At 38.4% G+C, this 15,487-nt stretch overlaps 3 protein-coding genes and 1 pseudogene across 17 annotated transcripts; 3 read left to right on the forward strand and 1 right to left on the reverse strand.

The window, feature by feature from the left end:
- Positions 1 to 385: 385 nt before the first annotated feature.
- Positions 386 to 2,694, forward strand: LOC112326663 (DExH-box ATP-dependent RNA helicase DExH12-like; annotated as a pseudogene).
- Positions 2,695 to 2,757: 63 nt separating this feature from the next.
- LOC7471735 (calvin cycle protein CP12-3, chloroplastic) lies at positions 2,758 to 3,594 on the reverse strand. Its single transcript, XM_002301856.4, has one exon. It carries the CDS (start codon positions 3,484 to 3,486, stop codon positions 3,040 to 3,042), a length of 447 nt encoding a protein of 148 aa, XP_002301892.1. The 5' UTR covers positions 3,487 to 3,594; the 3' UTR covers positions 2,758 to 3,039.
- Positions 3,595 to 3,738: 144 nt separating this feature from the next.
- LOC7471736 (mitotic spindle checkpoint protein BUBR1) lies at positions 3,739 to 8,666 on the forward strand. Of its 5 annotated transcripts, none has more exons than XM_024596191.2 (13): positions 3,739 to 4,583; positions 4,663 to 4,722; positions 4,912 to 5,056; positions 5,165 to 5,322; positions 5,963 to 6,044; positions 6,140 to 6,206; positions 6,271 to 6,325; positions 6,810 to 6,981; positions 7,077 to 7,159; positions 7,621 to 7,698; positions 7,807 to 7,866; positions 8,127 to 8,165; positions 8,241 to 8,666. In XM_024596191.2, the coding sequence occupies exons 1-13, from the start codon at positions 4,411 to 4,413 to the stop codon at positions 8,272 to 8,274; spliced, it is 1,206 nt and encodes a 401-aa protein (XP_024451959.1). In that variant the 5' UTR covers positions 3,739 to 4,410; the 3' UTR covers positions 8,275 to 8,666. The 5 variants fall into 5 exon arrangements, with proteins under 5 accessions (XP_024451959.1, XP_024451957.1, XP_024451960.1 ...); XM_024596189.2 differs by lacking the exon at positions 8,241 to 8,666 and having other exon boundaries at positions 3,739 to 3,899; positions 4,231 to 4,583; positions 8,127 to 8,234; XM_024596192.2 differs by lacking the exon at positions 8,127 to 8,165.
- Positions 8,667 to 9,713: 1,047 nt separating this feature from the next.
- LOC7474543 (splicing factor U2af small subunit B) lies at positions 9,714 to 13,096 on the forward strand. 11 transcript variants are annotated; one of them, XM_024595520.2, is made up of 4 exons: positions 9,714 to 10,773; positions 12,419 to 12,506; positions 12,602 to 12,682; positions 12,783 to 13,096. In XM_024595520.2, exon 1 carries the CDS (start codon positions 9,884 to 9,886, stop codon positions 10,703 to 10,705), a length of 822 nt encoding a protein of 273 aa, XP_024451288.1. In that variant the 5' UTR covers positions 9,714 to 9,883; the 3' UTR covers positions 10,706 to 10,773; positions 12,419 to 12,506; positions 12,602 to 12,682; positions 12,783 to 13,096. The 11 variants fall into 11 exon arrangements, with proteins under 11 accessions (XP_024451288.1, XP_052306128.1, XP_024451289.1 ...); XM_052450168.1 differs by lacking the exons at positions 12,419 to 12,506; positions 12,602 to 12,682 and adding an exon at positions 11,333 to 11,580; XM_024595521.2 differs by having other exon boundaries at positions 12,416 to 12,506; positions 12,602 to 13,096.
- Positions 13,097 to 15,487: the final 2,391 nt, after the last annotated feature.

Consider the following 15,487-nt stretch of genomic DNA (forward strand, 5'->3'; position numbering starts at 1 on the left):
AAGGGCATGGGATTATCTAGTTTCAGTTTTAGTGAGCAGAGAGCTCGTGCTTCATTCCACCAAAAACACGGGAACAAAACGAAACAGCCCTTGAAACTTCCAGCGTAAGCACCTGATCCACATCTATTAGAACATTAAATTGCTGATGCTTTTAAAGAAGGATACATTTTAAAAACACGATCAAATCCAGGATGAAGGCAGGTGCTTGACTGTACTACCAATAGCAACGAGTGCATTGTATAGACCTGATAGTTAGTTGATGCATCAAAATTAGAAAATTAAGAGATGTTATAGTCCAATTGGATTTGATAAAAAATTCCAGAGGGCTTCTCGATCCACTGCCCTCTGGTGGAGGCCTCAAAAGACGGTATCGTGTGGATTAACGATGGCAACGCTTGCTGTTTTAGCAATGGAAAGCCTAAGAGAAGGAAACAGCCCTCCCAGCCTCACAACACAACGTAGGAATAGTAGTGGAGCAGTTGTCGCAATAGACAATAGTAATAAGAACCACGGAAATTAAACATACAGGAGCCTAGTGCACAAATTAACGTTTTGCTGCAAAGCTAACAGTTAAAGGCATTTCATTGACATCTGACATGGTTTTCATTACCCAGGTTCAGCTTTGTGTTCTCTAATTGGTGTCTTGGCTTCTCCTTTTTTTCTTTTCAAAATGGATAAATTCCAGTTTTGCATACAATTCTTATTCATTTGTTCTTGTTTTCTTCGTAGAGTGTTGGTTGTCTTAAGCGAGCTCATTTTGATATTGTTTTGAGAAGAGGATGGGCCCAGTTAACATGCATAGAGAAGGCTATGGACTTGTGTGGAATGGTCAATAGAGAACGTGGAGGAGCCTCCAGGCTCCCCCTCGTCAGTTCTATGGGATCTCGAATGAAATCCTGATGAAGTTGGTTAAGAAAGATTTGGCCTGGACAAAAAAATTATGACCTTTCACCACACGAGAATGGCGAACTCATCCGTTCCCCCAAGACGGACAGGAAACCGGACAAGTTCGCCCACCAATTTCTAATGCTAATCTTGTAGCACTCGTTCAGCATGTTCCTCACACTGTGTCGAGGAGTGAACATACAATATCACCAGACTTTCAACTGGAGGACAAGGTTATTGATAAGTGGAGCCATTTTGGGTTATCGCGGAGGAAATTATGCTGACTATATTCTTCATCACAAGCACTTCATGCTGAAGAAGTGCGTTGATGATGACCACATGCTGACTCTTGTGCTGCACCAACAAGGAGTGGCAATACTACAAGGGACCAACAGTGTCACACGTAGCGTATATTGCACCTCTTGAAGCAATTGTCAAGGAGTGCTATCGTGGCGGGGAGAGAGTTCGGTAGAGGTCTTGGCATATAGTTGAGTTTGCAGGGGAAATAGCCACTTGCTTGAAAAGGGTGAAATAATCATCAGGACCCCAGAGATATGGTGCTTTGTCCTGACACTGGAAACAACGCAAGTATGTTCAGCAAGTTAGTGTTTTTATCATTGACGAGCTAGCTTCGCTAGATTGGAATTACGCATTAAGAAATAGATAATGCCAATTTTGAGACAAGGATGCAAGCTATGATGCAATTGACAAATACTTCTATATATAGCCCTGCATGCAAAGAATGGAAAGCCTGCTATTGTGTTTGTTACCATGAGAAACTAAGAAAGCATGTGCGACTCACTGCCATAGATCTGATGACATACTCGAGCGTGGATGGTGGATAAAGCCAGCTTTTCTGCTACGGTCCCCATGGAATGGGAGCCTTTCACTGAAAAGATTCAGGAAGAAAAGTTGAGGGCCACTTTGGAGCACGGAGTTTGCTATTTGCATGAGGGCTTTAGCAGCTTGGATTGATAAGTTATGTCCCGACAGCTTGAAGTTGGATGGATTCATTTGTTCCTTGAGTAACAATGTGCTGGGGAGTGCCTTTGTCTGCACATTTGGTAGTTGTGATGATGGGCATGAAAATGTTCACTTGGATTGTCCTCTTCTGCAGATGATGGCTGGTCGACCTATACTAGATAAACCTGCAAAGTGGTCATCCTTTGCCACGAACCTCCCAAAGAATACTACATGAAATTCTTATATGAAGCATTTTCCTCAGAAAGTCATCTATACCATTTCTGACACGGTAATTTTAACACTGAAAGTGTTGCTGGAGTTATTGAGAACAAGCAAGACGTTGTAGGTTATCTCACGTTTACTTTCATGTATAGGAGGCTCACTCAAAATCCAAACTACTACAATCTCAGGGAGAGTCAAAGGAAACTTTGTGATCACCTTGAGTTATCAAGAAGCAAGTAAATGTGTTCTGGAAATCCTCTCTTCAGCCTCAGAGAAGGCACAACTTCCAATATGACCCGGGGAAGTGAAGGTGCTTCAACGATTAGTCAATCAAACAGGTTTTCATTTGAAAATCCAAGATACACTAATCTGCATGTGAAGGCTACTGTGTTGCTGCAAGCCCATTTCTCTACGCAATCTGTGAGTGGGAACCTAGCATTGGACCTGCTAGAGGTGCTCCTTTCTGGCAGTAAGATTGCTTCAAGCAATGGCTGATTTCATTTCTTGTGGGTGATACCAAGAGCAAACAACTGCTTGCCATCAAAAGCGTCTCCCTTCAGAGGAATTCAAAGGCAAAGCTGAAGGAAGCAATCTCTCTATTGATGTGATGAAACACGCACACACACACACACACACTAGTGGAATAGCAGTGGTGCTTTTTTCTATTAGGCAAAGGTTGCATCATCATGATCAAGTACTTATAATTTATTAATTAAAATTATCCTCTTAAACAAGAAAAGATAACATACAGTTCAATAGATAAATATGACTGGCTTATTATAAAAATAAAAATTTCCTGGTTGCCTTGGCATTACCAGTGGTGGAGTGGGGGGTTTGTAATTTACAAGGAGGGGATCGGGGGAAGCAAAACACCATTACAATTATTACACCTACTTAAAGATAGAGAGAGGATCCTGCTTCTCTAGACGGTGTTGATAGGGATGGTGGTGGCAGGACGTGGGTGCGCAGTCAATCTTCATAGACACGACACTCGTCGGTCTCAGGATTGTCCTGACAGTAATACTCGAGAGGATCCTGTTTCTCCAACCTGCGCCGGAAATCAGCCTTTGCTTGGCTCACCTCCTCCACTTCGTCCCATGCCACCTTGCACTCGTCTGATGTCTCGTCTCCCTCGCACACTTCCTTTGCTTCTACGACTTTCTTCTCTATCATCTCTGCCAGCTGCTTCTCTCTCATCTGGGTCCCTTTGAACTTTGCCACTCCTCCTCCTCCTCCTCCCCCCCCTCCCCCCATTTTTGCCTTCACCCTCGCCTCTTTCATAACCCTCTTACTACCGTCCCACTCCCTCGCAGTACCCTTCACAGCAAGAGATCTTCCGTTGAACAATTTGTTGCCAAAAACATCAGATCTTGATGAGAAATTAGATGAAGACAGGATCATGGACAGAGATGCCATCCTCTTCTTTCTCCTCTTTCCTCTTCTCTAGCAATCAAAAGCAAACACAACAGGTCCTTATCCACCTACTTTGGCCTCTTCTTCAATAATATACATGGTTTTTTTTTTTTTTTTTCAGAATTTAACAATACGATGAATGATTACTTGATTAAGGATATGAATGTAATTTCATGGGGTTGGGCTAGGTCGTTGATAGCTTTTGATAAGATACTTGGACTCAACTTTCGATTGATGAATTTACCAAAACAGCCTCCCTGCCCTGGCATGACGGTCCACCACCACCACCACAATCCGTGGTCATTAATAAGGGTGTCTCCATTTTACTTCAACCAGCGGTGTGGATCACGCGAGGGCCCTTTTGCCTGCCTTGAAGATCCAAAAGGTAGAAGGGAGGTGGCGGTGGATTTGCTGCGGTATAGATTTCTTTGGGCATTTCAAAATGGCTTTTATTGTCTCGTTAGAAATAGACTTGAGCATCTGTTTTTCCGTTACAAGTAGCTTTCAATTTTTTTCAAGATCAAGATGTTTTCATCCTAACTTAAGTGATTATTTAAATCATTCTCTTTGATAAACTCTCACATCAATTTAGTGTATTTTAAGAAAATAATCTTTGATTAATAATTTATTAAAGTTTAAACCTTGAAAGTTAAAGTAGGATGTTAACCTATCTCGGTATGCCCTGTCAAAAAGATGGTCTGTATAAGGCATTCCCCAGCCCATACAAACGCTCTTCTCTTTTCGCAGCTCCACTGGCGCTTATATGCGTGGCCCAAGCCCACACACGCTCTGCTTCCCTTTGGTAACATTTCAAAACAAGCAGCGGACACAAATCAGTTTGTATAACTAACGGCTAGTTTTTTATTCCAATCACAATCACAGTTGCAATCTCTCTCTCAAGATTCAAGAAGAAGAAGAAAGTGACGAATGGATCCAGAGACGGAGTTTCTCGCATCAAAACAAGAGACGGGTAACGAGTGGGAACTGTTCAAAGAAAATGTAAGACCCTTGAAAAGAGGCCGCAATGTTGGCCTCTTGAATCAAGCCCTCAAATATCACTCAGAATATCAACTCAAGAGATCTCTCCTGGATACCCGAAGGTCCTTCTTCATCCCTCTTTTCTTTAAATTCGTTTTGTCTAACCTGTGTTGTTCTTACTGATTGATTTCATGGGTGTAGGAAGTTGATCGAAGCTATTGATGAGTACGAAGGGGATGACCCTCTCTTGCCATGGATCGAGTAAGTACCATCCTTCCTCGTATCATCGATATTTAATGAACATAAATTCATGCGAGAGTTGTGTTCTTTTATTTTTATTCTTAATTCCATTTGATTTGAAGGTTGGGAGTACTTAATAATTTGTTATCGATAATTCTTATGATTGGAATAATAATATTAAAGTAGTAAAACTGGGGGTGAGTTTTGAAGGTGTATAAAATGGGTTCAAGAGGCATTCCCACAAGGAGGAGACAGCTCAGGCCTCATACTCATATACGAACAATGTGTGCGTGCCTTTTGGCATTCCGACCGGTACAAGGATGATCTCCGTTACCTCAAAGTTTGGTTAGAATACGTGGGTTCTTACTTTTCTTTCTCAATTCTTTTCACTATTTACCTGTGCTTTCAAATCTTTTGGAGACTCTTTGTCGTGATGAAAACGGTGCTTCGCTTTTTCTGTCAGGCTGAAAACTGTGTTGATGCAGAAGTCATTTACAGTTTTCTTGATGCAAATGAAATTGGCAAGTCACAGTCTGCCTATTACCTTGCATATGCTTTGCATATGGAATCCAAGTCTAAGATGAAAATTGCAAATGACATTTTCAATCTTGGGATATCTAGGTAAGTCTCTCTCCAATACTTTAATTCTATACGACAGAGTTGGTTTGATTTCTAAAGGGCATAAGTTATTATATACGGATTTGACCTGGATTTATATCACTCCCCTCACAATTCAGAACTGATGTTTCACAATTCAGAATGAAACTGTTCTGTAGCTGAAGTTACCGGGAGGGAACTCTGTGTCTGTTAAGATTTGTTGCAGTTTAGCAGCATTTAAATCAATTCACTGTTCTGATGCTTGATAGATTGAGAGCTTTTAAGGTGTTTGCATATGTGTTTGCAAACAATAACAATTAGACTTTTGAAAGCAATGCGAATCTGCACATCATGCACGTAAATGACTTTATTATGTTATTTTAGTTTAATACATGGAAAAGTTCTGCAGCGCATGATGGATGTTGAGGGCACAATCTTATCTTTTGTTCATTATCATCAGCCAAACTTTTTTGAGATCTGATATCTCAACTCTGCAAAAGGCATTTCGTGTTTAAATTCTATCATGCTTTTCCTACAACAAAAGCAACAGCACGCAAGTTACCCGTCCTTCAGTTTGATCTTGGATTCGTTAGTTTTTATTATGCAATGATGGACTTTTTTATACAATTAAATTTTGTTTTTCAACGAACATCTACTTTTGCAGGGATGCTCAACCAATAGAAAAATTGAAGGATGCCTACAGGAAGTTTCTTATTAGATCAATGACAAAACCAAAAGTTGTGGAGGTATCCAACTTTTGTAAATTATTTTGTTTAGTCGATACATGATCAAATAAATGGAAGTGGTTTGTTATTCCATCTGTCTTTTTGTTTCTTTTTAGGATGACGGTGGAGAAAGTCACTTACCAGTCCGAAGCTTTGGAACTGTCTTGTCCAGCGCAGATAATCGTAAGTTTCTACTGCTCTAATCTGCCGTTTTGAATTTGCTGCTAAAAACTCACTAATATTGCAGGGAGGCAAAATATGGAGAGATCCGAACTTGCAAATAAACAAATGAAGCCGGACAGGCAAGCATTTGGCTTTACAGTTCTTACTTTTCTTTTATTTCCTATCTCCTATTCCTTTTCTTGTCCGCATGCATTTATCTCTAATACTTGGTTATTTTGATACCCAAGTATAATGAAGCAACATATCCATTTAGAAACAGTGCACAGGGTTCCACTGTTGTCCCTTTTCGCATAGCTTTCTAGGTTGATTCGTTATAAAACATCTATAAAAAGTCTGTTACAAATATTTCCACTGAAGGAGCAATATATACCTATTGACTTGCATTTCAAACAGTTTGTGCCCATTTTTTTACATCAATTAAAGAATCTGTGCCATGATTTCTCTCCCCTAACCATGTAAAACAACGCGGCATGTTGTATGTATGCAAGTGTTATGCCTGAATGTGCCTAGTGACATGTTGATTTACATTAGCAAACTCGGCCTGCATTATCATGTGGATTTCTGTTCTAACTTGTAACACGCTTTTCTGATTCAATTTTCTAGGACTCAGAAGATCCCCCTTTCTATTTTCAAAGACACAACAAATATTGATGCCATGCCAGGACATCAATCAGTTAAGGCCAAGCCAGAGTTGAATCCTTGGAGCACTCTTGGAGCTCGAGAAGAGAGAAACAAAGAAAATAGTGCAGTGCCTACCAAATGGACAACATACAAGGTGGGTTTGCCTTTTAAAAGAGCTTTCTCGCCACCAATTTTCATAAAAATCCCTTTCCAACAGGCATTTAACTTTGAGAATATGCTGTCTCTCAGATTCCGCAGAGACCTGGAGCTAGATCTGGAGGGGTAACTGCAGGTGCCTCCATTGAAGTGTTTGTTGACGAGGAATGTTCCAAGTAAGCAATACCATTTTCTAAGTTTAAAATGGTCATCTCTAATTGACGGATATAATTTTATCAGGGAGATTACTGTTAGAGAATAATATAAATCATATCCTGGGACCTCACCTAACAGCTTAAGCTATTGGGTTGAGATGGTTCTTTGACATGGTATCAGAGCCTTGATGACCAAGCGGTCACGAGTTCGAATCTCACCATCCCCATTTATTTGATAAAAATTAAGCACAAGGTAATGTAGGTCTGTGCAAGTTTCAAGCCCAAAGGGCTTTCACTTGAGGGGTTGTGTTAGAGAATAATATAAATCATATTCTGGGACCTCACCTAACAGCTTAAGCTATTGGGTTGAGATGGTTCTTTGACAATTACATCAATTCTTCAGTATCCATACACACTACATAGTGCTTGTTGATATGTTAATGTCCTTGTTCTGTTAATAACTTGTTATCATATCTTATCAGAAAGGTTAGAGCACATGATCACGATGGCATGTCTTCGACATTGAGGCTGAGACAGGGGGACGTCCTAGACATTAAGAAGTAAGTGCTAGTTGCTTGGCTATTTGTCTGCCAGCTCAAGGATGTTCTTTATGGAGGATATATTTTTTGAGTGAGAACTAATTGGTTTTCTTGATCTTCAACAAGCAGGGAAACAGATCTCTTAAGGGAGAACCCACTAAGGAATTTTCCTTTGCGTAGCCTCCCTAGGTAATCGAATGGATATTTTACTTTCCTTTCAGTGTTGCATGTTCTCAGGATCAGCTTTTATCTCTGAAGCCTGATCCATATCTTCCAGTAGCGTACGATCCAAGGCACAAATAACATCTAGAGATCAAGTCATGCTGAGATTTTAGATTGTATACTTTGTGTTGAGATTTCGACACTGAAATTATTGATTTGGTAAGCTAGCGCTACTGTGCTATTCATATGAAATGTGTGTGGGTTTTGTTGGTTTTTACTTAATTCAGAATCTGGAAGTTCAAAGGAGGGAGCTTGTGGAGTTCTCGGTATTTTCCTTTTTCCTTTGCCATATTCACAAAATGTTAAGAGATTACTGTATCTTTACCCATCATTTTATAAAGGGAGGACCTGGCAAACGGATGCAATCTTGATTGAAGGAGAATTCCGCATCAATACGAGGCATTCCTGAAAGGCGTGCTAGGTGAAGCAGATCAAGACCCGGATGCTCATGCATTGAGTGAATTGATAGCTTCAAGTACAAAAATCACTAACCAGGAAATTCATTCCACTTGCTTTTTCGATAAAGGGTGGCAAAAGTTGAGATGAAGTTGACAGCAACTGAGGTGATTTTGCAGGATAAGAGGCCACTGGTCATGTGTTAATAATACAAGCATGCATAGGCAACCCCTTAAGAATCACCTTCAAGTACTGCAATAAGATTAGTTAATCATTTTGAATTTCTAAGCCTCGCTTTTCTCTGGAATGGAACGTGCAAATTAAAGAATTTAGCCCTTGATAATTTTATGTGAGAGATATGTCGCGCCTGAGATCGTGCTAGCGATTGTGCTTTAAAGTGTTTTTTTGTTTAGAAATACATTAAAATAATATATTTTTTATTTTTTAAAAATTATTTTTGAGATCAGCACATCGAAATGATCTAAAAATATATATATAGAAAATTTTTAACATTTTTTTTTTAAATTTAAGGGAACGCGGTTTGCACCGCGTTTTCAAACAGACTCGTTATTTAAATCAAACTCAACTCATCCCTTCAGATACCTTTGTTTGTTTTGCACTCTTTTGTTTTTGGTAATTATGGGTGTTCATGTCAACTTATATGTATTTCGACTAATTCCTCGAGATCCTAAAATTAATGATCAGGTAAGCCAGTGGCGGAGGCAGGGGGCTGGCAGGGGTCGGGCCCCTGCAAGGAAATGTTTTTCCAGCACCCCTCCCTTGTATAAAATAACTGAAATTTTAATTTTTTTAAAATAATTCTTTTAATTTGCTCCTCTTAATTTTTTTTTTCTTCCTTCGTTTCTAGTAAGTTTCTGATAGTCCCGTTTGTGGCATTTAAATTAATGACTACTAGGAAATAAATTTAAGATCTGACTAATTGAGTTATATTTTTAATAATTAGTTTTTAATATATGGCAGAGGAGGTATTATTAAGGTAACTTTGGTTTAATATAGATTGATTTTTTTTTCTTTTAACCATTGAAAAGTAAAGATAGTTATTAAAAATTCATTTATGTCTTCGCCTTTGACATAATATATTTTAAATTTCTTATTTATTATAGAACGCTAACACATGGTTTGACTTTTATTTACTGTTTTAAAATCATATAAATGATGTCATGATTTAAACTCATCAAATTAAAAAAAAGAAGCTAACGTCTTTTTAACTAATAAATTTACTATTTTAAATTTACTGTAAATAAAATTCCTACAAATGCATATTATCATTAAGCTCGTACAAAAATGTATTTTAACTTCAAAAATAAAAAAAGTAAAAGTAAAAGTAAAAATGATTTGGAAGTCAATAATTCTCTTACGGTGGTGTTTCCACACACGCTCATTTATTAATGGTACACGTCCATCCCCCTCGCAGAGACAGAGAGACTAGAACCTTCCACAACCCAAGTCAGAGACGACAGCGAGTCCGATAAATCCCCTAAATCTCCAAATTTAGGGTTTTCTTTTTGTTTTTCATGAATTAGGGTTCTCTCCTTTCCTTCAAACCCTAACTAACAAATACAAAACCATGGCGGAGCACTTAGCTTCAATCTTCGGTACTGAGAAAGACCGAGTTAATTGTCCTTTCTACTTCAAGATTGGCGCATGCCGTCACGGCGATCGATGCTCTCGCCTCCACAACCGCCCCACCATCTCTCCCACTCTCTTATTATCCAACATGTACCAGCGTCCTGACATGATTACTCCTGGCGTCGATGCTCAAGGTCAGCCACTTGACCCGCACAAGATCCAGGAGCATTTTGAAGAATTTTACGAGGATATTTTTGAAGAACTGAACAAATTTGGCGAGATCGAGAGCCTCAATGTTTGTGATAATCTCGCTGATCACATGATCGGTAACGTTTATGTTCTGTTCAAGGAGGAAGACCAAGCTGCAGCCGCTTTGCAAGCTCTTCAAGGACGATTTTACTCTGGTCGCCCAATCATTGCTGATTTCTCTCCCGTCACTGATTTTCGTGAAGCTACCTGCAGGCAGTTTGAGGAGAATAACTGCAATCGTGGCGGTTATTGTAATTTTATGCACGTGAAGCTGATTGGGAGGGATTTGCGGAGAAAGTTGTTTGGAAGATATCGTGGATATAGGGTTAGTAGGAGTCGGAGTAGGAGTGTGAGTCCTAGGAAGAGGGAGAGAGATTATGATAGGCGTGAGAGGGATTACAGGGACAGAGATCGAGACAGAGACCGTGATTATCGTGGAAATGGGAGGAGGAATGACAAGTATGACAGAGAGGGAGGGAGAAAAAGACATGGGAGTACAGTTAGGGAAGGCAGTGAGGAACGAAGGGCTAGGATTGAGCAATGGAATAGAGAGAGGGAGGAGAAACAATAATTTGAAGAGGGAGTGTTGTTTTGGTTGGACTAGGAGTGGAGATGTATGCTGGCATTTTTCTCCTATTGGTAACGATTCTAGGCTCTGATGTTTGGTTTTCATGTTTTCTTGAACTTCGAATATTTGACTCTATGTGGTGTCCCTGTCGAGGATTCGAACTATTTTAGTTTCTACCTTAGCTATGTTGGTGATTATGTCCGTTAACAGTTATTAGTTTAGTGCTAATTCATCTTGCTGTTAAATTTGTTTGATGGATTTTGTGTTTTTTATGGTTATCTATCATTTAGTATTGGGTTTGCTCTGAACTGAATTGTAAAACTGTGGGCTTAGTTTGCATATTAACTTTACTGGCAATTCCAAAAGTGATTTTTTCAAATTTATCTCAGCATGTTGTGACCTCTTCTGATGTATGAACCTGGTATATCATGGATACTTGAGTGGTTACTTGGGGCTTGTTAGCATTAGCTCAAATTACTTGCTGTATGTTGTTTATTATTGACCAGTTCCTCCATTTGACATGCGAATTGTTTTTATGCAAAAACATGCAATAGGCTTATTCTATAACAAAGATATTTTTTATTACAACCCACATCATGCTGTAACGGCTTTGCTGTACCTTTTATTTAGGCTGCTGAGAACCTGGGTATGGGGAATACAATTGTTTTAGCATTTAAATAAGAAAACCCTGGGAGGTTGCTGGTCAGATAAATAAGTTCTATATATTTGATTGCTACACTGGGCTTGTTATCAGCTGGTGAAAATCCGTGGTTGTGATTTGAGTTAGAGTTAAGCACTTGTCAATTGGATGAAATTTGTAGCTGATCAAAGGAAGCCTCATTTGGAATGCTGTGTATTTAGAGCATTGGTGAATGAATGTCTAAGTATGGACTCTGATGTCCTGCTAAAATCTTTTCCATAATCTGAAGTGAAACCTTTTTGTTTTCATATAGTGGGAAGGCCATTGTGGTGGGTTCAAGAAACTGGAATTGTGTTTGGATCACTTAGGAAGGTCCCATGTTTTGGTATTTTGTTTTTGGTGACATGGATTTGATGTGTGTCATGTTGATCAATGCTGTTAACTTGAGGCTGGCCCAAGATCCAGAATAGTCTAGGATGTTGAAGTCCTGAAGCACCAAGAACAAGTGGAACTAACCAAACTGTCTTGCTGGAGTTGGGACCCAGCCAAACTCGCAACATTTTATGCATCTAACTACTCTCATGAGTTCTTCTATATCATTTTAAACATGTATTGAGATGCATGGTGCCTTATTAGGTTTTTAGATAATCTGTGCTCATTATATTCAAGGGTGGATTGATAAAATAGTTATATACTATGTTAACTCTAGGTAGTGTTATGAGTTGCATGAAACTGCTACTTTACCTCGGGTCTTGATTTAAGAGCAGTGTTTTGTCCATGCTATGAAATGCATGTATGTAATCCCTGAGAAGTTCGATGATGGAGCATGGACTAGTATCGATTTTCTGTTAGCTGTCTAGTTTTTGGACCGGGATTTTCCTTTTGGGTCGTGGTTAGGTTTTTTAGAGACAAGGTTTTAGTCAGGGCATTTGGTTAACTTTGATCCACAAATACTTGACAGTGGTGCTCAAAAGGCTAAAGCATTGCATTCATGTTTATAAAGGTCCACCCTGTACTAAATTTATTTGGCAACTTTTATGTTTTTATTGGACTTGAAATCACCACTTTTTTAGCAGCTTGTAGGTATAGGGATTGCTCCTGCCACCAGATACATCACAGCGGCAGGGTGACCTGGGGCCCAAGAGTTTTGTGCTCCACATTTGAGTATGGACGAACTCCAATGATTTTTTTCTTTCTCAGTTCATTAAAGGCAAAGTAACATTGTTTGTTTTTCTAATGATTTGTCCAACTGTCTTTAGCTTAGGATCAGTTCTGGAACTCTGAATTGGGCCAGTTGAACACGAAGTTGGTCAGAAAAAAGGGCATGGTGTCCATGTCCAGTTAGTGTATTGAATATGTTGGTATTGTGTCCTCTGAAAAGGGGTAAATATTTTCTGGAATAGTTTCTGATTATCATTTTCTTTTTGCTTCGAAAAGCAGCATGGGCTTACTCTCAAAAGACTCTTGCTATGATACAACATCCTTGACTCGGTGGTTGCTTGCCAAGATAACTGTGGTTAGTAGGAAGAAGTCCATGCACCAGATGAACTGAGTTTTAGATAGATTATTATTTTAAATTTTGGAACAGGAACAGCTTGTGGTCGCGAGTCCTAGATCTTGATGTGCAGAAGAGGCAAAACCAGGATCGTAGGAGGTCTTGCTTGTTTGCTAGTATAGTTCACGGACGGTTATTTCGGTCCCTGTCCAGTAGAAACTCTCAATTAATATAAAATTTACGTTTTATTGGATGCAAAGGTTATACCAGCGTGCTAGTTTTTGCAGCATTGCATTACTGGAGTCTCCTGAAACTGTGGAGGCAGCTGCCCAAATGCTACCGGCTTTAATGTATCAGTATAATTAATGTATCAGTATAACTAGTCCCTTCCACCTTGCCGGGGCCGAACTATTTCTTTTTAAGAAAAATATTCAGGTGCTGAATAAGATAAAAACAAAACATAATGATAAACTTGTAATTATAGTTAAACTAAATTATAAAGTTTTTTTTAAGAAAATAAAATTGTGGTTAGTTTTTTAAACTTATGATCCATGTGAAATATCTAATATGTAAAAATTATAAAGTTTAATTTTTAATTATATTTGAATATACAAAATGATTTACAAAAATATATAAATTTAAAGAATAAAGATAAAAATAAAAAATATAATATTTGGTAAATAGAGATTTAATGATGAAATTAAAAATAAATAATTTTTTTATAAAAAGATCAAGATAAAAATTTAATTTTTTTAAAAAAATAAAGACCGAAGTTGAAATATCAACAATAAAAAGAGTTAATTTTTATTTTTTTAGGGAAGAGAGAGAAAAATATAGAGAAAAAAAAAGACCTATCGGTTCCAAACTGAACCACCAACAAAAAAAAAACACGATGACACTTCCAACGACATAATAAAAAATTATTTTGAATGTCAAGAGGCGCTGCACGGGCTGCCTAACGAGTGCCAGCGCCTCCAAGTACACCACACGCGGATGTCATTTTTTCTTCTTTAGCCAAATATAAATTGTTATTGATCTATTTTAATAATTACAAAAAAAACTATGGTAAAAAGTTGAAAATACCTCTTATTGTAAGATTTATAATTTTTTATTCTACTAGAATTTTCATCATTTCATTATTCATTTTAGTTATTTATTATTTTATTTTTTATTTTTGTGCAAATACTAAATTCTCTCTTGGCTTAAATTACAATAACATAAAATCATTATAGAAATACAAAATCACTTCTTGATGCTAGATTTAAATTTTTGCTCTCAAGGATATTTTAATGGTTTTATTTATTATGCGGTTAAAATAAAAAAAAAAATTATCTTTAATTAATTTAAAAATGAATGAATCATATGAAAATAATTAATACTTCTGAAAACTAGATTTAAAATTTTTGGTAGAAGTATACAATAGTAATTATACTGTTCCCGTGAACAATTTCCATGAATCTAGAGTTACAGTAATTTTTAAGGGCAATAAGGTTTTGTTAATAATTTGCCTTCCCGACCATTTTACTTGATTACCAGCAGCTTGCCTTGCAAATGCAGAGGTGGTGTTACAGAGGCGACATGCTATCCTTTTACATTTCCTAAGGTTACTCCTCCTCTATGAGAACAACCCCACGACCTGTAAACCCGTAATTTACTTACTCGTGTATTTCTGTTTAGTTCATCTTGAATGGGCAACGGGCCAATAGAAACATGCTTAGTTTATGCAACCAGTCTCCAATCCGGCCACGTCAAGGCATCAGGCCAAGATGGTTTGAATCTCTTGGGTCCATCGACACGTGTACGGTTAATTGTCACTCTAGAGACGAGAAAACTTTTACCGAGCGAGTAACGCGGTGAGAATCGACCTCCAACTCTCCCCCAATATATATAAGCAGAAGAAATTATCTTCTTCTCCAATGCTTTATTCTTTTTCTCTTTTTAATTTGATTTCATAAACAGCTTCGAAACAAGCCCATATATATGTCATGCCAATATGTGTTGTTAAGGATGCATGCACCAAATGCTACCAGTTACCTTGTGCTAAACTGGTTACCTTCGTGGATCCTGGTAGATTTGCTAGATGCATGTGCCTTTTCGTCCTTGCTATGTATTTGTGGTCCAGGCGCCACTGAAAGCAAAATTATTTGTTTCTTTTGTGGTGCTGCTGATGACTAGCTAGGTTAAGGTCGATTGGCCATGCGTTGAATTGCTTGATCTTAAGCTACCGCTATTATTGCTTTCTTGCAGAATCCCTGCTCTGGTTCCTGGGCATCGGGCGCCTGTTCACCCAGCCTGCGATGCCCCAGCCAACTCTGGTGGCAGTTCTACTGGAAACCATGGAAAAGAAAGCTCCAGAAAACGCGGCCCTAAGAGGAGAGCCATTTATATATATCCTTGGCAAACAGCAGGAGATGCAAAGCTTCAAGACCAAGGATGAAACAGGCTGATGTGAATCTTCTTTGCTCTGAATTTGGCTTTGTAATTAAGGTCTAGAACTCTTTATCATGCTAAGCTGGTGGGATGTTTGATGAGCACGCAGAGCAAGGTTGTTCCCCGATTCTGACAATTAGGAATCTCAATCATATGTTCATCTTTGATTTTGTCTGAAATCTTGTCTCCATGTCTCCGTACGTTGACTGCTTCACTTTGA

Source organism: Populus trichocarpa, chromosome 2, assembly GCF_000002775.5.
Source record: "Populus trichocarpa isolate Nisqually-1 chromosome 2, P.trichocarpa_v4.1, whole genome shotgun sequence".
Taxonomy (NCBI): domain Eukaryota; kingdom Viridiplantae; phylum Streptophyta; class Magnoliopsida; order Malpighiales; family Salicaceae; genus Populus; species Populus trichocarpa.